At 35.8% G+C, this 24,100-nt stretch overlaps 2 protein-coding genes across 2 annotated transcripts; one reads left to right on the plus strand and one right to left on the minus strand.

The window, feature by feature from the left end:
• Positions 1-18,769: 18,769 nt before the first annotated feature.
• On the minus strand, positions 18,770-20,182 carry PCOAH_00011160 (Uncharacterized protein; the record flags this gene model as incomplete). The annotated part of the gene is made up of 2 exons (XM_020057925.1): positions 18,770-19,924; positions 20,093-20,182. 2 exons carry the CDS (start codon positions 20,180-20,182, stop codon positions 18,770-18,772), a joined length of 1,245 nt encoding a protein of 414 aa, XP_019913539.1.
• A 2,627-nt stretch (positions 20,183-22,809) lies between these two features.
• PCOAH_00011170 (Uncharacterized protein) lies at positions 22,810-24,022 on the plus strand (the record flags this gene model as incomplete). The annotated part of the gene is made up of 2 exons (XM_020057926.1): positions 22,810-22,872; positions 23,003-24,022. The coding sequence occupies 2 exons, from the start codon at positions 22,810-22,812 to the stop codon at positions 24,020-24,022; spliced, it is 1,083 nt and encodes a 360-aa protein (XP_019913502.1).
• Positions 24,023-24,100: the final 78 nt, after the last annotated feature.

Genomic DNA, 24,100 nt, shown 5'->3' on the forward strand with positions numbered 1-24,100 from the left:
AAACATCTCTTATGAGTGTATTTTGTGAAGCAGAACAAAAAAAAAAAATAAATAAATAAAATAAAATAAAATAAGAAAAACTTAGCCGATGTTCTAACTGTCAACCATTGCACAGCTCGCGCAGGTTTTATCCGCTCGGGGCTTGCAGGGCCAAAGTTCGCATGCGTGTCTGCCATTTGCTTATAATGACACCCTTCGCTCAAGCGCACTATGCCTTTCGCTGTAACTTATTTGATCAGCAGGGCCAATTCACAGTTCGCCAATCATTGTTTGCAGTTCGCGCGGCTAACGAATGGCCCTTTACTTCATCCGCGCGAGGTGCTTATCGATTGCGTAAAAAGAAAAAAAGGAAAAAAAAAACAAGTGTGGTGTAATTGGAACATAGGGAAATGTGGCCTTTTCCAGTTCATATCTCACAAATGCGTCCCGATTTGCTCTCGCCTAATAGTTCAGGGTTTGAAGAGCACCTACACGATTGATAATTCAGTGGCAAAGAGGTGTGCACTATAAAAGGGGGGGGAGAGGGAACAATTAGTGGGGACAATTTCAGTGAACAGTTTTTCCACTGCATGCCATTTATTTTTTCCTCATACGTGTTCTGCAATGTCGGGGAAGTTTTGTAGCACCCTATTATGCTATGTATATATTTTTTTTAATGTTCCCATTAAACTGTATGCTTGTAACCGTTTGATGCCGTGATTGGTCGCCAGCTCTTAGGAGTTAAGGCGTGCATTACATGTGGTGCATCATGGGAATAGCGGGGTAGGTAATGGAGCAGAGGCATCTTCAAGATGCGGGTCTTACTAGAATGAGGCTTAATTTAGTGGATCTCACTCTGGTGGATCTTAACTTGGCCGGAAAGGAAAAATAAAAAAAAAAACCCTGCACCACACATTTGGAAAAATTAAACGTTAAAGTTATTCACACCCATTTGGTCCAAGTAGCAAAATGGAAAAAAACTTTTCAATTCTAAAAGAAAAAAAAAAATATAGAATAAACAAACATTTTATTCTGTAAGGGCGAAATGCCCAAAATTGAAGGAAAAAAAAAAGAAAAACGCATTTACACATGACAAAGGTGATAAATATAAAGGAACCATGAAGGGGGTTAAAATTCTTTCTCCTTTATTGTTATAAGCATGTGAAACTGTCCCACCTCGGTTGCAAAAGCACCAATGCGTGAAATGATTACGATTTGTAGGGAAAATGGTTGCATAGTATCGACACGCGTTCAAATGTTCGCATATGTGTATATACATATATATATATGTGTGTGTGTAATACATGTATTTACCTACCCCAAATGGCGGTTAACTCCGCTTCGATCTGGAGTAGGCGCAACTGGTGTGGGATGCACGCACATGTCGCTTGTGCATGCACACCTACATTAGCAGCAGAACGGAAAAATTAAAATACGTCTTCCATGTACGGTTCTACGATAAAGATTATTTGCAGGATAAATGAGAGTATGCTTTGGTGAAGAAGTGTAGACCTCCTTTAGTGCGCAAAAGGTTGATTACCTCTCTTCCCTGTCATTTTATTTCACATAATATACCTAGGTACATAAGTGTTACTGCACACATGTATTGCTGCTAATTTAATTGCATCGTAACTGATACTGAGGTGTATTCCTTCCCTGTGTGTTCAAGTATCATTTCCGTCATTTATGTAATAAGAAAAGGAACCCATCCCCAAAGAGGTATTTTTCTACCTCCCAAAATTGACCCCGCAACAGTGTGTAAGTAACGGAAAACGTTTTTCATATTTCAATTTCGACGTATCCTTTCACAGAGTTACATTTGAGTAAAGTGGACAAGTGCCTACATTGATGTTTTCCACAGCACATACGTAGAAGTATGGATAGGGGTGCACCGCCCATTTCTATTTATAGGGAAAATTGCTTGTTACAGAATTGATGCTGTTTGATGCGAAGTAAGCATGCCGGGGGGGGATGAATTACAGATACATCCATAAATGCGCATTCTCGTTGGTACACACATGTGTATGCTCGGGTAAGAGCTTTCATTTTATTTTATTTTTCTCTTGCGAAGTAGATAAAACTGCGTGAAGTTATATATTTTTATGCAAACACTATCTTTTTTGGAGCTCCCCAAAATATAATCTCGCTGATGTTGCTGCAAGGAGTCTTGCTACACATTTATCCAATTGCACAAATGGGAAAAAAGATGCGTTCTCTATAATGTAACAGTGAAACCGCGCGAACATTGAATAGTATGTTAGCGAAAAAGGGGAATATGTATTTTTGTTCTTTCTTTTCCCCCATATATGCACCTTAAGTAGGCATTTTTATTTTATTTTATTTTTTTTTTGTGATCCACATTCTACGACTTTTGGCACTATTGTAAGTTAACGCACGGTTATGATGAATTCCCTTTTTGTGCGTGTCCTGCAGAAGGGACAGGCGGGGGGAATGGATACAGTTAGGGAAGACCAAAGGTACCTTTTTTTTGTGTTTGTGTGCGGCACCATAATTGGTTTTCCCATTCTTTCATATACATTTTGCATGATGGACATTTTTTGTTGCATTTTGCGCATATATCCAAATATATATTCCACATGGCAAATATTGCAAGTGTTTTTGAAAATCCATTTATGTCATGTAGTGGGAAGGGGAAATCATAACGCATAAATAACGCATAAATAACGCGTAAATAACGCATAAAAAATGCACTTAACATTCTTGCACAAATATTTTACGTGCAACATTCACCCTTTTTCCATGCGTCAATAAGTGTGTGTTTTGTTTTTATTATTTATTTAGCATATAACCGTGCCATTGCGTTAAATTTTTTTTTTTTTTTTTTTTTTTTTTCATTCCTTTACATAAGGAAATGTGAGTATAAATGTGATTGTTATGGTTTCTGTGTGCGCACATATATTTTTAGTGATATCTGCTCAGCGGGCAAGGCCTGTGGATCTTGATATGAACACTCAACGGTTCGATTCCTCGGAAACGGATCTTGGGGAGTTGGGAGTTCATAGATAGAAAGGAAACACGCCAAACCCGACCCACTGGCACTCCCTTCGGGGAAAGGTTCACACCACCACCACTTATTTATATATATATATTGTGTACTTATTATATATATATACATATGTAACATATACATATATATATATGTATATACATATGTTCACTATATATACATATATATATATATATATATATATGTATATCTACCTTTACGCAGTTTTTTTTTTTTTTTTTCAAAACAGAAGAAGAGGAAGGAATGAGGCGCACATGATAATGTTGTTGCAATAAGGATAAGCATAAAATGTTAAGGAAAGGATCATATACATATGAACTTTTCTTTCAGTTTGTAGTAGTATTATATTATATTTTTTCCGCAAATTTTGGGAGGTGAATATACTTTTTTTTTTTTTCCATGATGTGCGCATGCCTTTTCTCATCATATGCGCTCAGGATATGGCAAGTTGGGACGTTGGGTTATAGGCAAGATGGGTCATCAGCAAGTTTGCACAGCAGGAACTTGCAATTCTCAATGGGTTCTTTATCAATACAAATATGTGTGCAATTTTTTTTTTTTTGAAATGGTTGAAAAGGTTGAAAATCCATAATGCGATGGAACATGCTGAAAAAAGGGGGAAGATAGAGGAATTTTTTTTTTTGTTTTTTTTTTGAACTTATTTTATTTTATTTTATTTTATTTTTTTATTTTTTTTTACATTCCCCGTATTATATATATATCAATGCACCCCATGTTTATACATATATACACTCTTTTGATAACAGTAATAATTTTGCAGTCGGCAATAGCTCGGTGGTGATGCACTGATACTTCAAAGTGGGTCGATGAAGGTTCGATACCCAACAATTCTCTCGAACTCGGAGATCGCACGGAGAGGGAGGGGTCTGTGTTCTAATTCCTGAACTTCGGCGGGGCTCCTGTCCTACCCCTTCGCGGAAGGCCGACTGTGCTTTTTTTTCCTTTTTCCCTTTTTTTAATATATTTTTTTCCCCCTTTTTTTTTTCTTTTCTTTTTTTCTGTTTTTTCTTTTTTTTATTACACCCTCCGGGTGTACTTCCGCCCAAGGGGCGGAATATACTTCCTTTGGTTTTCTTCCACCTAACACCATCCATAACAACCTTCCTTACACCCCTACTTCTCCCAATCTGCTTTCAAAGTCCTTCCAACCCTTTTTATGTTATGTAATTTATGCAGAAAAAAAACGAAATAAGAAACAAGAAAAGTGTACAAACTGATAAAGTATAATCTACATTAAGAAAGGGGATAGAAGGAGGAGTGAAGAAGTTTAATATGCACATCTCCCATATGAATAAGGTATTCATAATATATATTCATAATGGGAAAAAGGGAAAAAATATAAAGGAGGAAAAAGTTATTTTTATTACACCATCATAAATGTACATGAAAAAAAAAGAAGGAATAAGAAGGAATGAAGGAATAAGAACGAAAAAAGGAATAAGGAAGGAAAGGAGGAAGGAGGAAGAAAGGAGGTCTAAGGAAGGAAAAAAAAAAAAAGAAGCAAGGAGAAAAAAGGAAAGGGGGAGGGAGAAGAACAATTATTATAACTATTGAAAACAATTATAAACATTGCAAAGAAGAGAGGGGGGGAAGGAAGTTTTATGCTCATATGCACAATACATAATAGTAGTAGAAGGAGAGGAATGATATAAATAATAATAATAAATAATAATAGTAATAATGTCATATTCCTAAACGAATAAACATATACACAGAATGTGTGCACGCAAAAAAAAAAAAAAAATATACTGTATAGAATAAAAGAATACATGAATAGAAAGAATTCATACACAAAATTTCGACCTCCTCCTTCATTATTTTCTTATTTTCTGCTTACTTACTCTTAATATTTCCCCCTTAATTATATACGCATGTACGATGATTTGTAGTATGTATATTATGACCATTATGTAAAAGCTGAAAAATATATATATAATATAAGGGAATAATGAAAAAAATTTAATATGTGTATCTGCATAACAATTTTATAGTGTGAAGAGATCTTACATGTATAGTTATATTCCCTTCATGAATAAATAAAGAGGAAGAGAAGAAACACAACCTTTAAAAATAAGTTCCCACACATATATAAACCCTCAAAATATAAATGCATGAATAATTTCTAACATGAATTCATTATATACCCACAGGAAAAATATACAAATGTATATAAGGAACAATGGTAAAAGATAATACAAAGTTCATTTATTTTCAATAAAAAAATAGGTGTATTCATGAATACATATATATTTTCTCTGCCCTATTACATCCATAGAAGATGGACCAGCAGTGCAGTATGGATGACTTACCCTCCAGAAAAGTATATGCAGCATTACAAAAGAACAATGACAATCATGAATGTAAAGATAGCAATTTCGGGCCAGAGGAAATGGGGAATATTCTAAAAGATAAAGTGAAGATGGCTTACGAATGTGTAGATTGTGGAACTAAAATTACGGAGGCCTGGTGTCTTGTATCTAAGGTGGATACATTGATGGGGAGGTGTAAAGGGATGTGTGATTATTTCTATTACCTACTAGGAAGTCTATTATCTGAAATTTTGAAGAAGACCGGTCAATTTGGAACCATTATGGAGCAAATCTGCCAAAAATTAAAGGACTTCGGTGGTAATTGCACCTGCGCACCTTTGGACCATACTGTTAGCGGTAACATCTTCAAAAAAAGAAAAACCATATTCGATTATTACTACGATTATAAAACAATATGGAAACAGCTACAGGAGAATGGCGACTCCTGTGCAGTGAAATATGACACATACATAAATGGAGCTAAAAGCGCCATTGGACAAGTTGAAGCAAATTGTTCAGTTAGTCAGGATGATTTCTGTACTAAAATTGTAAATAAAATTAATAATGGTGGTAACAACCCTATCCCAAAACCAGGGGACTTGAAGTCTAAAGCTATGGCAGGCCAGGAACCTCCATCCGACGACGAAGGGGACGAACATGATCTGAGTCCTTGTTTGAAACAGCTGTCTTCAGCAGTGTCTTCAGCATATGTTGCATCATTATCAGAGCAGAAAGAAGCGTCATTACATCATTCATCATCATCACAACAGGAGGGAGGTAGTGATGCCCCAACCGCTCCTATTGTTTCTTCTGTACTAGGCACAGTAATTGGATTACCAGCAGCTGTCGCTTTCTTCCTTTACAAAGTGAGTAAACTTACCAAAATGTACATACATTAAAATATGAATAATAACAGTATTTTATTCACATATTTCCTCCCCGTTTTTAAAAAAATGAATATAGAATAAAGTGTGTAATATATATATATATGTATGTATAAATAGTTCTTCTTTCCTTAACTTCCCTTCTTCTTTTTTCTTATTTGTAGTATACCAATTTATTTTCTGGATTACATAACACCTCCTTCCTCTTTGGAGGAAGGAGCAAGAGCAACAACAATAGACGAAAAATGTCCGTCCGACAGGAATTAAACGAATTCTCAGGAGGTGATTCTTCTACAGCAGAATATGCAACTACCACAATGGGTTCAACATTTGGTGGTTCGTCATCGAATTTAACAGCAACTTCGACGGATGATATATCTACTTTATACGGTGAACGAGGACGACCACCATCTGGAAGGACACAGCGAAGAAATATAAATTACGGTCGCATGTGATGCGTTTCTTCCTTGCTTTTCTTTTCTTTTTTTTTTTTTTTGTTTTTGCCACATTTACATTTTTGAATAACTGTGCATAGAAGGGAAAAAGTACTGCAGAACGGAGGGAGGCAGAAAATAGAAAGGAGAAAAAGAAGTATTGACCCCTTTTCAAAACAATGTATTTATATGTTTTAGGGAAGAAGAGAAAAATAGAAAAAATAAAATAAAGGAAATAAATGAAAATAAGGAAAAATTAATACGTGCAAAGTAATCTGTGCTGCAGAGTGGGGGAAAAGCGCAAATAGAACATAATATAATGTTCCCATCTTTCACATAAATGAGAAATCTGTTATGTACTCATTAGGAAGAGAAAGAATAAGAAGGAAAAAGAATGAATGAAGGAAAGGAAAGAGAGGAATGAAAAGGAAAAAAGGAGTGAAGGAAAGAGGAGGAAGTGAAGGTATGGGATCCGGTTTTAGGGTGAAGAAAAAGGAGGTGAATATATGGGATCAGGGTTCAGGGTTAAGGAAAGGAAGGAAAGAAGGAAAAATAAGAAGAAGGAAAAAAGGTAGTGTACATAAAATTTTAACCACTATTAAAGAAAAGGGAAGGAGAAGGAGTGAAGGAACAGCTCAAAAATAGTACATAATACATGCACATTGCAGAGAAGGGGAAGGAATATTCTCTATATATAATCTGTACTGTATGTGTCAACAATCTTTAATAATATTCTTAAATAGGAGTAAAATATATTTTAAGAGTGCATGCACTAAAATTTTTTTCCGCAAAAAGAAGGAGGAGCGTGTAATGCGATCCCTTATGTATACATAATAAATAGGGTACATAATAATATGCTGTTATAAATAAATTACGCACAATACCATCATATAATAGATGTATGGAAAGGGGGCGCTGAGAATATAATATATTTCTCTCTGTTCTCTGTGTATATTCTGCATACTTCTCCCTTTAAATTTGTTCACTACATTTTTTTGTCTCTAATTATATATATATGTGGCATATATATAAAACAATTCGATACACATATATACATATTTTTTTTCTGTGTGTTACTGCCGCTGCCTCCTGAAAAATTTAAACAACATATACATATACTACTGAAGGAATAGGAAAGAAAATAAAATTCCTACATATAATTGTTCATAATTATTATAGAATAAACAGAACTCTCGCACACATATGCTTATTTTGCATGAACACATGGATGTAACACATTTATAACATAAATTGGTCCTATACATAAAAATATACACATACATAAATCATGGCACCCGACGGTGGAGTAATACACACACATTCCATTCTCCTTCCTTTATTCAAAAGATGGAATAATTCCAATAATGTGTTTGTGCATATAATACATTGTCTATGATGTAATAAAATTAAGAAGTCGAAATAGGTACATATATATATTTCATTAATTCCATTCACAGAAGGACGATGGACCTAAATTATATTCTGAATGGATCTATGATATGATCAAGGATGGATATGGATTCGAGGAGGAGGACGCAGATGAGGATTCTGGAGATCCGGCCGCACCGCTACGAACCCAGTTAAGTGAATATTCTGAACTTAACGGATAGTTAACAGGAATTGTACGTGCCTGGTACTTTGTATATAGAGTGAAGAATGACAATTCATCCGATAATGCTATCTGTGAATTCTTCTATTATTGGTTAGGGACAAAAGTATGGATGGCTGAGAAGGACAATAAATTCCCAAATGCCATGCATGATGTATACACTGCATTGGAAAAAATCCCCATCGCGAACAGCTGTGACCCCCCTAACCCATCACAGTAGCTGGGACAAATTCAAAAAAGAAAAGGATAAATTCGAATATACTCAAGACTACAACCCAAAGAATGATAAATTACGGAAGTACTATAATTCCTGTGATAATGATTATCGTATGACTTATGTAACTTCCCCAACTGTTCCTACTAATGTGAACAGTAAATGTAAAGGTAATAATACCACCAGTGATTCATATTGTACCAAATTCAAAGACAAATATAAGGAATATTGCAAAGTGGAGTCAACAGGATTAGTATGTACACCACCACCCACAGCAGCAGCTTCCGCCCCTGTGCCCACTATTGTTTCTTCCATACTTGGACTAATGGGACTACCGGCGATCGCCACTTTCTTTTTGTACAAAGTAATTACCACTATAAATGAATGAGCAAATAATAAAATTTATTAATATGTGTCTTCATTTAAAATGAATATAAAGGACGTGACAATATGTTCTAAACACCTTCCTTTCCTTCCTTTTCACTTTTCTTTCCTCAGTATACTTCTGTATTCGATATGGTAAAGAATTCCTTCCGTGGGGATGGTAGCAACAGCACAAATAACATCAACAGTAACAGAAGTAACAGTAGAAATAGGGGAAGAAGATCCACTAGCAGGAATGAATTTGACACTCTAACATCAACGGACGACACCTCTACTGGACGTTCAACAATAGGTTCGTCATCCAATTTAACAGCATATGATTCTTCTTTATATACTGCTTCTCCTTCGGTCAGAGAGAAGAATAGTAGGAATAGGCAACAACAACAGCAGAGACAACGCAGGAATGTAGGTTATCATCCGAGATAAAATGTTCTTTCCCCCCCGGAGTAACTATAATGACTTGCAGCCATAGACTCATTATCAACATCAATAATTATGCAAATGAAGGAAAAAAAATATAAAAATTTTAATTATTTTATAATGTATAATTTCAATTTTCCATGAATGCATTTTTCATGAATCACACTTTTCACAAATTTACACATTCCATGCTAAGCATGGAAAGTGCATAGCATAAATACTTAGTATGAGAGTGCTTAGCATGGAATGTGCTCCCCCCCTGCCTTTAAAAAGCGTGTGTGCAAACTCCACTTTCCTTCCACTTTATATTCTTCTTCTTTATTTTTAAAATAACATATATTATTTAAAGTAAAAGTTCTTCTTATTAAGAAAAAAAAAAAAAAAAAATGAAGGGAAAAGAAAAAAATTTCATACTTACAACTCGTACAACAATACACACTTACAATTTATAAGTTGGATTTACAACTTGTATAACAACAACAATTACACATCTACTACAACAATCCTTGTACACAACAATAAACAAAAACAACAACAATTACACACAACTTGTACAACTTCGATTTATAACCTGCAAATTATAATTTGTAAGTTATAAATTATAATTTGTGTCTTTTGTATTTGGAACGTTCGATGTATTTTTTTCGAGCTCGGTAATAGTGTAGTCCAAAGAACGAGAACAATAGAACTAGTACTATGAATACAAGAATTGCAGGTCCAGCCAGTGAGTACGTTCCTTTATCCCACAGGTGATTATAAAATTTGCTCCAGTCGCCTAAATAACTTCCTTCGGGTTTACAATCTGAACTACTCATATTTAAGCTCGCACAGTACAAAACAAATAAACAAAGTGCCACAACTACCAATGTAAGGAGTAATAAACTTCTATGTGTAAATTTGCCATATTTACATTTTTTATACAGCCGTCGACATCTATCTCGCAAGGTGATATTATTCTTCCTTCTACGTGGTGAATCACATGAATTTTTTCCTAATTTTGAATTTTTAAGTGGTCCTTCATATGGTAAAGTAATTTTAATGGGGTCTTTATAACTCCTACTATGAAATTGATTTGGCAAGTGTGTTTTTGTGCTAGATTCGCTCGTCACTGATCCGTTACTGCTTGAATCACTTCCATCTGATGAGTCAAAACCGCTGGCCGTTCCACCATAGTGTGATGATGATGTGCTTAAAGCACGCACCTAAAACAAAAAAAAATGAAAGAAAGAGAAGGGTTGTTAGGTGGGTTGTCAGGGGTGGAAATTTTTTTTTTTTTCTCATTTTCTATTTTTCTTTTTTCAATTTTTTAGTGCAAAAAGTAAAAAAAGGGAAATCATACTAAATATATGCAAATTTTGAGATGGTGTAACAGTTGTTATTATATTACATGACGTGGATATTGCGTCCAACAGCAAAGTATCAATATGAATAGGAGGTATTTTGCCGAGAACATCATTGTGCTACTTTTTTTTTTAATTTTTTATTTTATTCCGTTAAAATGAAGGAAGTTCATAAAATAAAAGTGTAGGATTTTTTTCTTTTTTTCTCTCTTTAATGTGGAAAATGTTTTAATTTAAGTCGTTTGTGAAATCGTTTGTGAAATTGTTTGTGTGCGCGGCATTTCATTCACTGATTTATTGTAGGGGTGTGTGTGTATGAAAGTGTAAACGTTTTACTTTTAAACTTTTTATTTTTAAACTTTTTAGTTTTAAAACTTTTTACTCTTAAATTTTTTTTTATATAAACTTTTTTTAAAAATTAAAATAATAACATACATATATGTGGAAGGTCCTATGATAATAATTTAAAAAAATAGTCAAAAAAAGAAGTAGTTCATTTTTTAGCATGTGTATTATATGTTGGTTAAAAGAAGTGAAGTTAAAAGTGGTTCCTATTCCTGAGAAAAAATGTAACACCTACACCCCCCTCCTTTTAACAACCTTCTTTCTCCCCTAAACCCCACACTCAATCCTCTACACTCACCCCCCACACCCTACCACACTTCTCTCTACAATAATACTCACCCCCTTCCACACTAACAGCCCTAATCCTAAATCATACACTCCCTTTCCATCACAACTTTTTTCTTCACTCCTCCTTTCCTTCTAACAATCCCTTCCTTCTAACACCCCCTTCCTTCACTTTCCTTGCTTCCACACTCCTTCCTTCACTCTCATTCCTTACACTCTCATTCCTTCAAACATATTACCTTCCACACCCCCTCCTTCACTCTCACTTCTTCCACACTGCTTCCTTCACTCTCATTCCTTCCACATCTTTCCCTTCACTTAGTTATTCCTTTATTTTTCGCCCCACTTCAGGTGCACCCATCTGCACACTTCCTTCACCCCTACCACCACCCTAACAACAAACCTACCACGCCTAACAAAAAACCTACCATTCCTAACAACGAATCTACCACGTCTAATCTCCCTAACTCCTCCATCCACCACCTTCGAACCACCTAGCAACCTTCCTTCCACCAACCACCACCATAACACAAGCTTTCCTTCCACCTACCATCCCTTCACAACATTCCTTCCACCCACTATCCCTAACAACCTTCCTTCTACCGTATCACCCCTAACAACCCTTCCTTCTACCGTACCACCCCTAACAAACTTCCTTCCACCAACCACCCCTAACAATCTTCCTTCCTCCAACCATTATCCTAACAACCTTCCTTCCACCAACACCCCTAACAACCTTCCTTTCACCTACCACCTTCCTTCCTTTCCCATCCACATGTTCCACATAAGATGTAACGTTATATTTGACCGTAACCTATATTGTTCCGGTGATGATGACCTGGTGTATCATTATTTGCATTTGTTCCTGCTCCGGCCCTTGCTGCTCTTGTTCCTCTTTTGGGTGATCTATCATATATGCTAGAAGTATCTTCTCTGGAATCTGCGATTGTTGAATCTGTTGTGGCGGAAGCTTCCGTTAATGTGTCGAATTCATTCCTGATGCTGGATCTTCCCTTTCTTCTGTTGCTTCTTCTTCCTGCACTATTTCCAGAAGAGTGGTTACCAAACCAAGAAAACCATGGTTTATACTGAAAGGAAGGGTTTATAAGGAAAGGGGTTAACACAGGGGTTAAGATGGTTATAGGGGTTAAAAGAGGGAAGGAGTCTAAAGAAAGGGAAGTAGGGTCTAAGAATGGAAGGAAGGTGTCTAAGGAGGGAAGGAAGGTCATTAGGGAGGAAGGGAAGAAAGGAGAGGTCTAAGGAGGATATAAGGAAGGAAGGGTCTAAGGATGGAAGAGTCTAAGGAAGGAAGAGCAAGGAAGGAAAGGAGTCTAAGGGGGGAAAGAAGGGGTCCAAGGAGGAAAAGAGGTTCTAAGGACGGAAAGGAGGTTCTAGGGAAGGAAAGGAAGGATCTAAGGGAGCGGGGTCTAAGGAAAGGCGGTCTAAGGAGGAAGGGAAGGAAAGATGGTCTAAGGAGGAGGAAGGATAGGGGGTCTAAGGAAGGAAGGGGAGGTCTAAGGAAGGAAGGGGAGGTCTAAGGAGGAAGGTTGTTAGGGTCGTTGGTGGAAGGAAGGTTGTTAAATATTTCAATTTTTTATTTTTAAAAATTTTGGATGCTTACTTTGTATAATAAAAACGGGGCACCGATTGTTGCTAGGGTGCCAAGGATGGAAGAGATGGAGGATGTTGTAGTAGCAGAACGAACGGCTTCTTCTTTTGCTAAGGATGCTGCTGCAGCTTCAGACTCTTTTGTTTGCTTCGCAGATTTTAAGTCACATGTCAGTTTTGGAAGTTTTGCTGCCTCACAATATACTTTGTACTTGTCTTTAAAATCGTCACAGTAATCATTATTAGTGTCTGCAGTTGCGCAATATTGTTGTAATTTTTCACATGCATCAATAACGTTTTGGCGGTAAGTTGACCATTTTCCGTTACAATCAGGGTCACCATTCTGGAAGTCCTTTTCTATGCTATTATAGTCGTAGGAATAGTCGAATACTTTTTTCATCTGGGGGAGAAGTGTTTCGTTAACATCGTTGTAATATTTTCTACATTTCTTGTTATAAGTAATTCCGTTTAGCTTTGGGTAAATTGTATTTAGCACGTCCGACAACTTCTTAGTGCCTAATTTGTCCCCATATTTATCTCCTAGCCAATAATAAAAAAAATAACAAGGTGTATCATGGTTCACGGAGCTTGATGAGTTGTATATTCCACATGCGTAACAGTAAGCATGCGCAATTGTCTGGGCATCTTCAATAATTTGCGTGCACCCTGGAAATTTGCTCTCTAATTCAGTTCTTAACAGATCAGGCTGGACACCAGCCTTAGTACAGTCGTTCTTATCATCCGCCTCGAACTTATCATAAAACTCTTCCTTTGAACGTAAATTATTCGGATTCAATTCCTACAAATGTAATTCATATAATATGTATATATATAGTGCACCCCTTGTATGTACTTCTGTTCATGTTGTAAAGAAAAGAAAAGAAGCAGGAAGGAAGGTTGTGTTACGGGTGTAAGGAGGGTTGGGGGGAAGGAAAGAAGGAAGGAGCAACCTTTCCCCTCAATATTGTTCTTAAATATTCGTTCTTACCGTTTCTGACATTGTTTATGTATGTATTCTTCATATATAGTAAATTTATATGTTATAAAAGGGTTGTGTTAAAAAGGTTGTGTTAAAAGGTTGTGTTAAAAGGTTGTGTTAAAATGTGTTGTGTTAAAGGTTGTGTTAGAAACGTTGTGTTAGGAAGGTTGTGTTAAAATGTGTTGTGTTAAAAGGTTGTGTTAGGAAGGTTGTGTTAAAATGTGTTGTGTTAAAAGGTTGTGTTAGAAAGGTTGTGTTAAAGGTTGTGTTGTACATATGTTTTTAGAATAAGAGTCATTTTGTATGTAAGTGTATAGGAAAATTTTTGCAAGCTCTTCCAACAATAATTATGCAGAAATATTGAATCTTTATTTCTCCTTAACAGTACTACACATTGTTCAAATTTTTTGTGAACAACTGTACTACAGTATACATTATACATATATATATATATATATATATATATCAGAGTCACTCTATGCATATGTTATTAAAATAATAAAATATAAAACAAACTTATTCTTCAAATAGCAAATATACAATGTATAAAAAGAATAAATGAAACTTCCTTAACACATACCTTACCTATGCATTTACTACATTACTGAATTACATATAATTATTCATAACATTATATTGTTTCTTGCGCACTCCTTCAACTATGTTCATAGGGTAGGACGCAAATTCCTTTTTTTTTATCCCGACTGAGCACAAGAAAAATTTTGAGCTCCTTGCTATTTATTGCATATTTTCTTGTAATTCAAAAGGACGGATTATTAAAAAATTGTTAACATATGTGTAGTATAACAAATATGTGTAGTATAACTAATATGTGTGAAACGTACCTTCCTTTCCTTTCTTTTCTTTTAAAGGGGGGGATGTGCGTACGCATATTTATTAATATTTATTCATATTCATTGAAATAACTCAATTATATAGGGCAAAGGAATTATGGATGAAACACGAAGGAAGGGAATGGAAGGGGGGAACTGTGCATGGAATTATATTTATATATACTCCATTTTCCTTCCACTTTATATTTTTCTTCTTCATCTGCATTTTTAAAATAACATACACATATATATATATTATTTAAAAATTTGTGAGCACTTCTTTCTTGTTCGTTTAAAAAAATTTAAAAAAAAAAAGAAAAAAAAGTTAAAAAAGAATGGAGTAAAGAAGAAAAAAAAAAAAAGTGTGTGTCATTTTGCTTCTTTTCTACACTGTATAAATTTATGCGGTTAGGTCATATATATATGCTCGCTTCACCCCACTTTTGGGAAGGGGTGGAAGTAAGGACACATTCACCCATTTTATGTTACATACTATGATAATGCACATTTCTCCTTTGCTTTGATTGTTGTCTTTGTTGCTGCGTTCGTCGTCTATTATTATTCGTTCTGTTGGACGTTGCAGTAGTGTATAAAGAAGAATTGTCTTCTGTTAAATTGGATGAGGAATAACCTACTGTTGAAGCGTATGTTGAGCTGTCTTCCGTAAGCGTATCGAAGGCACTTCTAGTTGCTGCTCTTCTTCCTCCTCTATTGCTGCTGTTGTTGCTATTCCCACCGAAGAAGGTGTTTTTTATTCCAGAAGGTAGAAGATTATACTGAAAATTGTTAAGGAAAGGAAGTGGAAATGTGTATTATTTATATATATACCTCATATATACGTACATATATATGTATATATAATGTGCAGTATACAGTTTATTTTCTATGTATTTATTGTTCTATATATGAAAAGAAAATGAATGGATAGTGTGCGTATATATTCATTCTATTCTATCCACACACACACACACACATTTTTTTCAGTTGTTATTGCAACTAGTACCTTATATGAAAAGAAAGTAGCGAATCCAAGTGCTCCTATAGAAAATATAGACGAAATGGCAGCAGTGGCGGTGCTGTTTCCAAGCGTGGGTAATGGAGTGCATGTTAATTGGGATAGTTCGTCCTCCTCACAATAATTTTCAATTCCTTCGTTTTTCTGATTAAACCAAATACAATATGGATCGCTCCTAGTACTTCCCATATTACAATTCGTACTTATAGCTCCACACGCTGATTTAATTTTTTCCATGTAGGCATTATAATCACTGTCACAATTTTTTCCATTATTAGTTAAATGACTCTGCAGTGTTGTATAATCCTTGTAGTAATCATATACTGTTTTCCTCTCATTGAAACTTTTTCCATTAACACTTCCACAAAGAACCTCCTTATTCCCCGCTTTACACTTATTCGTCATCTCCCCACAGAGCAAAGACATGATGCCTACGAATGAACCATCATCTGGATTAGCATTCCACAATATATCACCAATCCAAAAATATAAGAAATTATAACGTTCATTATTCGGTGGTGAACCCCCTATGTCCATGTTACATGCGGCACAGGAGCCACGCAGAATTTTATGCTCATATGCTTCCTTCTTAGGGAAAACATCTACACCTTCCTTTACACCCTCTCTGCATGGGTTGCTACATTCCTCTGTGCTCGTTTCGAATTTGTTGTAAAATTGTTCCCGTGAAGGTAACTTTTCCAGGAGTTTAGCCTGTATGTTCAAATGAACAGAATATATATATATATATGGACATTCCATTCCATGTGTGTTTTCATCTACATGAGATGGATGATGAATGATGGATCATGTATACAAATATGTGTGTGCGGATATTTATTTATTCATATTAAAAAAAAGAAAGAAATAATAACCGTTCGTCCTGCTCCTTTTCCGGTTCCTGTGATGGGTGTCATTGTTTACATATGTATGTACATATTTTTTTGTGTATATAATACATGTATATTAAAAGGGTCTATATATTCAAAAAAAAAAAGGGAGGGAGTATAATGATTGTGCTAGTTTGATAATGATTATAAATATGGGGGAAAAAATAATGATGTTTTTATTTTTTTTTCCCCCTCTTTTTCCTCCCTTTATAATTAAAAAATTGAGCGAGCACTTTTTTCATTTGCTCTTTAATGTTGTTAATAGGACGGAATTAATTATAAAAATTTGTAAGCATTGTGAACATGGTGAACATGGTGAACATACATGTACTCTTTTTTCTATACATGCTTTACTATTTTTGTTTAAGGGAAGTGTTATTATAAATTGATCAAACATACATGCGCATCTATTTTATGCAGTTAATATATATATGTGCTGCAGAGCACCTTACCTTCTGTATGTGCAAAGAGCACATCTTTTCTCCTTTCCTCCAGCCCTCTTCATTTCCTTACCTCGTACCCTCCTTCTTCCCTTAATATGTGCACACCGTTTACCATAATAGTAAATGAAGAGTGTACATATTTATAAAAAGAATGCAGAAGGAAGGAGGAATATAACACATAAAGAATTAAATGAATAATACATTCCGTGGAAAAAAAAAAGAAGAAACATATGTTCACGAAAATGTTTTATAATATAGCAGAATATGGGAAATATTCATTACATAGTAATTTCAAAGAAGTAGGAACTGTGTATGCCAACCTTAGGTTCTACTCCTAATTAAGTTCCCTCCCCCTCCCTTCTTTACATTCATTCTTTTTCCCCCTTATGCGCTAATTACTTCTTATTTATTGCTTCCTTCATATATATATATGTGTATTTTATACATCCACCCTAAAAAATGTATTCATTGTGTCCTATAGTTCCTACATCCTATATGTATGTAAAATTATATATATAACTACATCACTTTTCCATTAAAATTGGAATGGGGGGGGAGGAAGAAATATAATATGTGCACATCCCTCCTTTCAGTGACCCACATGGGCAGGCAAATGTAAGTTCCTTGCCAAAAATTGTTAATGTTATTATGGTTGTTCCTCGTATGATGATACAGAGTTCGTTCCCCACGCAGACACTATCATAAATTACAACAGTGGCAGACATTTGCACGGATAATTATTTTAGGTGGGCCCACCACATTAGTCCATCCCGGCGCATCTACGGAGGTCTATATGGGAATCTATTATTTAGTATAATATGGACAGTACTTATTCTATAAAACACTGCCATTTTTTTGACTCTTCTATGTGGAGAATGCACTTCCTTCGCTCTCTCCTTTAAGGGAAGGGGGGAAGGGAAGCGCTCAAATACAGTACAGTAGACGCCGAATACAGTACAGTGGCAAACACTGAATCATTTATTATTATGTGTACAACATTTGTGAGAGGGAATGTTGTTCATTCTTCCTCAAGAAGGAGGAGGAATGTTGTTCCCCTTGGGGGAAGGTTCATATATAAAAATTTATAAGAGCACTTCCCACAGGACGATTAATTCTATATAAAAAGAACTTAATATGGATCATTATTCTAAAACAATTAACTTCAGGCTACTCTATAGCGTGTTTGTTTTCGCATGGACTATTTTACGTGTGTGTACACACATGTGTAAGCAAATTTGGAGGTACCACCACACACCCCTTGGTAGATGTAGAAGCGGCAGTGGAAGGGGGAAGATGATGCACAGGGGAGGGGGGCACACAATTTTTGGAAGTGCCTAAAGAGTTTACACTTTAAAGCATTTTTAGTTGCTTTCACAATTACTGCAAGAATCAAATGGTGAGTTGTGCCTGAGAGAGTTATTTGCACACTGCCATAAATAAAAATGAATCAAGGGGATATTAAATAAATGACAAAAAACTACTAAACAAATATTACTATCCGCGTAAAATTAAGAATAGCAATGAATAAAATGAATACAAAAAAAAAAGGGGGCCACAAGCTTTCTAAGCATAATCATGCTTACGATAAAATGAAAAATTGTGCGCCTTGAGTTTTAAGTCCAGATGGGCATAAACGTGGGAGGAAATTTCCTTACTGCACAGTTTCGTTTAATCACTCTATTTTGCATTGGTTGTCTTAGTTTCGGTTGATTTGACTTGCTTAGCTTTACTTTCTTCTGGGTTTGGTTTGCCCTATATTTGCTTCCCACCCTGCTTAGTTTCCTTCCCATCTTGCTTCTTTTCCTTCCTATTTTTCTTCTTTTCCTTCCTATTTTTTTTCCTTTCTTTCCTATCCTTCTTCTTCCCTTTTTCATGTTGCTCCTTTTCCTTACCATCGGATTTCTTTTCTTCTAAGCTTGACTCTTCTTCCTGTACGTTTGTCTTTTTCTCTTTTCCTTTTGATTTCTTCCCCTTTCCATCTGATTTATCCTCCATTTCTGTTTCTTCCGAGTCTTCTTTGATTTGTTCCCCTTCCTCATCAATTTGCTCTGCTTCGTCATCGAATAGTTCCTCTATTTCTTTCAAATACTGCAACATCATTTCCTGCTTCTTCTTTAAGGCGTCTTCATCTTTCTTTTTCTCTTCTGTTTGTTCTTCTTTCGGTTTAACCTCTACTGGGTTCACAGCTTGTTCTACGTTTACTTGTTCCTCGTCGTAGTCATCATCATCATCATCATCATACTCGTCGTCATCCTCTCCCTTTCTGTGTTTTTTCATCGATCTCCTAAGAACCTTCACTTTACGTACACTCAAGGCTTTCCATTTTCTTTCACTAAATTTTGTGAAACTTTTGCATATCGTCTTAAGGTTCTTAGTGAATTCATCATATTCGCCTCGGCAGATAATTCCTACCCTTCCATTTCCTGCAAAATCGAACATGCTCTCGATGCAAAAATCTTCCATTTCATTCAGATCTCCAATTAACCCTGCCTCGCATTCCTCCCAAATATTGTCCAGCATATCTTCAGGTATTGCATATTTTAAGGTACGCTTATAAAACCGCTTCCTTAAAGACTCCATCATTTTATAGTAACCTTTTTTCAAATGTTTAAAATAACGGTAACTTCCTATGTATGCATCTTTCAGATTCAGTCGTAACATTCCGGAGACATACATCATATTCAGCTTTATTCTTTTTTTTAAATATTTGTTCAAGTCTTCCTCCGTGCATCCTATGGGAAATTTTCTATTTGATTCCACCACAACTTCATTTTCACTTTTACCTTGGCGATCTGCAACTTTAACGGGGCAAGTAACTTCACTTGCGCAGCACTTGGCTAACCGTCTCTGCAATCTCCTTCCGCGTAGAAGAAGAGGGCAATTGTGTTCCATCCCAGGAACTATGTTCTGTGAGGGTTAACATAAAAAAAGGGGTAGCCATATATAACAGTGTTCACTTCGCTACGGTCTGCTTAGCTAGTAGAAAAATACAGCTTATCCTAATGGGAGTGAGAAAAAAGTGCGCTGCTAATATATAATACTATACCAACGCGCCTACGGTGGTTTGCTTCTTACCGAATATAAAAAGACGAGCAAAAGGATCAATAATGAGCTCCTGCTTCGCCTGGAAAAGGCGGACGTACTTACGCTTACAACGTCTATCATTGTGGCTAGTTATTGGAAAAATGTAAGACAAAGGGCGCCTTGTTATTTAAAAAAAAAAAAAAAATGCTTCCATTATGGACAAAGGGCAGGTACAATTATTGAGTTGTGCTAAACGGTGAGTGCATTTCGTTCTTATAAGAATCCTCCCCCCTTTTATTAAATTCTCCTTTTTTATAAATGCTTTTCTTTAAAAATGTTCCTTCTGTAAGAACACCTTTTTTTAAAATTTTCACTTTTCAAAACGGTAAAAAAAAAAAAAAAAATTAGAGAAAAAAAAAAAGATGCTATAACGAGGCATTCAACTCATAACGTCGGCGGCAAGAAGTTCCTTTTTCATCAACCGTATGCAAACAATTTGAACCCTTTTATTGATTCAGAGCACCAGTTAAAAAATAAATATAGGCGCGGCTGCTCCTAATCAGGGGGGGGGGGCTGTTCCTTGTAGAAGAGCTGCCCCTTTTATAAGTGTCAGTATACTTTTTTTTTTTCCCCCCTTATTTTTTCAATTCCAACGCGTTATATATATATTTCGCATACCTCCTAATTTGTGGCCTTATTAAGCACTTTAGAAAAAATAATATAGTGCCCGCGTGTCGGTTACTTTTTTTTTTCAAATTCATCGAGCTCTAAAACTATACATATAACGGCGTTGTTCGTCATTTCAGAATTTAGTTCACTGATTCTTTTTTCCCCTTAATAAATTCCGCGGTAGACTATACTGTGCATAAGTTTGTTTGCTCTTCTCCGTAACTATTCTTGTAAACTTCCGTTCCCAAATATCACTTTATAATTTTTTAAAAGCAGAAGCGAGCTGTTCTACTTTGGATTTACCTTATAATGTGTTCTCATAGGGGGATACAGAATTAGCACTATATCAGTGAGAGAGTCAATTTTCTTCTGTGCATTAAAAAAAAAAAAAAAAAACGTTACACATAGGCTAAGCGTTCTCAAATTTTGCCCCCTTCTAACAAGTCCTGCTATATGCCGTTTGAGCCGAATTGAGCATCACGCCGTATATTTTCATTTACGCTCAAAGAAACTCTCTAAATTGTCGCACAACAGCCATTATGATAAGGAGAAAAAACACGCACATTGAAGCGCGCAAATAAACGCGCCAAAAAAAAAAAAAAAAAATGTAGAAAAGATGTTGCATTTTTTTTTTTCCTTTCAAAAAGGCATATGTTGTGCATGTACGCCAAACCAAAACATATAAGCTACCAAACTCGTGATACACAAATGCACATCTCCGAAAATGAAAATATGGATGCGCATTTTTTACATAAAATAATAACCACGCCGATGCAAAATGTATGTCCATTCTTTGCATGTTCAGCGAGGTAAACCGCAAAGGGTAAGGTGGAATACAGTCCAATTTTTATAATTATACATCACCACAATGGTCTTCACTTTTTCCCCCCACGGCCGCAATGGATTTTGAAATTAAAGCAAAGTGATAGAGAGGAATATTTCCAGCCACTGCCTTTTCTATAACAAAGAACAAATTGTGCGCTTCCGAGTGTTGTAAGAATGGTCACTTTGGAGGAAGCACCTTTATAAAGTCAACCCCAACGACGGGTCACTTTTACTGATATATAAATGTGATCATGCATGATGATGCATGGATAATGCTAAAATTCAAGCCTCCTTTAAAAAGGACAAAGCATACATACGCTACCGAAATGTTGACAGGCGTACTGCTAAGGGGAAAAATGATATGGGCACGAAGCGATGACCCCAAAATGAAAAAACACCCCAACCAAACATGTTCCCCTTTCTATAAACTTTTAATTCAGATGTTCGCCATTTTGTGCTATGGATTGACTAATGGCAAAAAAGAAAAAAAAAAAAAAAAAAAAGTTAATTCTTCTCTACTTGGTGGAGTTTATAGCAAATTAGTATTTAAAAATAAAATAAATAAAATAAGAAATAGCAGGTAGGGTTTACATTTATTTTAACGAAAAAATATTGTTCTTTTTTTTCTGTTGTACCTTCTTATTATGCTAATCTATTTTCATTACTATTAAATCACAAAACGGGGTTGCTCATATTATGCCTAAGCGGTTAGCTCACATATACAGCATGTAGCATCCCGCGGTAATTTATTTTTTTCTCTTTTTACCTTTTTTTTAACGGCATAAGTAGTGAATCCTAGTTATTCTTCCAAAAAAATAATATTTCTATAATTCATAAATGGGGGATTCCTTCACTACGGTGCATATAGAATTATTAGCACAGCTACCTGAAGTTCGATTATACAACATCTTTTTTTCTGTTCTATACCCACTTCAGTAGTATGTAGTACCTGTACAATTCGCGCGTTTGTACTTTTTTTTTGAGTTAAAGGTTTTTGTTCGCTTAGATAAAACACGTCAAAAGGGTATTTTTTTTTTTTTTTTTTTTTTTTTTTGCGCCAAAAAAAGAGCACATGTTGTTATATACTTCTGATAATAGCAATTTGCTTTCAAGTCTTTTTTTCTTCAGTCACAGTTATGCTAAATTGAGAATCTGAGTTGTAAAGCATATTCTCGCGGTTTAAGTAGCTTTCGTCCATTTTAGAATGAATACCTACGTAGGTATAGGTGTACCTACAAATGTTCGTTTAAACCTCAATTTTTGGTAACACAAAAATGATTGGATTGGCCAGGTGGAACGTCACATTTTTGGGTACCCTCCTTGGCTTCCTAATTCTGGTATGTCTTCCTCAAAAAAGGAGTGGGACAAACGTCCTCCCCGATTACGCAACTGAGTGAGTAATAAACCGAATGACCTATAATTTATCACCCACACCCCCTCTTCTTTTTTTTCCCCTTCCTCCTTTAGAACGCATTGTCTTACCCCGAATCTGCACCCCGCGGAAGGAGCCTTTCCGAGCTGTCCCTCTATCTGGAGAATCTCGCAGAAGCAGAGAACTACCAATTAGGTAATTTTCAACCCCACGATTATGCCGTACAGGAATACAATCGCCACTGTAGCAGATGGAATAATTATAACTGTGGAAATGCATATGACAGGGAAGCTACATCCCACGACCAGGTGTATAGAAAGGAAGGGTACGAGTTAGCCTCGGCGAATAACAACGGTCTCTGGGGCCAATACAATTCATGTCAAAAGCAGCGCATAGATGTTTATCGAAATGGAAAAAAATTGAGATTTGGAGACGAAATTGATTTTTCATTGTGTAAAGAAAATCAAATAATTATAAGAAAATACAGCAAAAATGGTAGACTCCCCTTTGGATGCACCCAATGGGATCTTTCGCAAATTTTGTCGAACAAACAACTTTTAAAAAAGGTAACTTATATAAAGTTAGATATAAGTATGCGTAAAGCCTTCATTGGTTACTACTACTTTATTGTTTACCTAAACAGATGCTACTATAGGATGGTACATAAATTGAGAACGTGGTTCATGGATTTAGCAAATTCGTATAACATACCCAACAACGTTCGACTGGCGTACTGGGAGGAGTGTCAAAAGTATCTCATGAAGGACCTGGGAGTAATAGAAGAAATGTCTACAAATTATTTCGATAAACTTGTAACATCGTACCACACGGTGTCCTTTATATACTATGAGTTGCTCTTGGCACGCTGTAGAACATTGTGGAAAAAGGTTATATTAAATAACAGAGTACAATGGAGCCGTATATTGTCATCGTGGGTCATGAAATATAGATCGGATATGAAGCTTAGGGAACAAAAACGCAGAAGAATTGGGGAGAGCAGATACGACCACCATAGCGTCAGCGACCACGCAGAGACAGCATCATATACCACGGAGATACAGTCCCAAGTACCACAGGGAAACAGCGATGACGTTGGTGATCTGATTTCCTGGTAAACTGCGGAGCTGTAAAACTAACCAGGGTGCATATCCCGCCGCAGGTGCATTTCGCACGACATGGATATTTTTTTTTCA

The sequence above is a fragment of the Plasmodium coatneyi genome, chromosome 5 (genome assembly GCF_001680005.1).
Source record: "Plasmodium coatneyi strain Hackeri chromosome 5, complete sequence".
In the NCBI taxonomy this organism is placed as follows: Eukaryota; Apicomplexa; class Aconoidasida; order Haemosporida; family Plasmodiidae; genus Plasmodium; species Plasmodium coatneyi.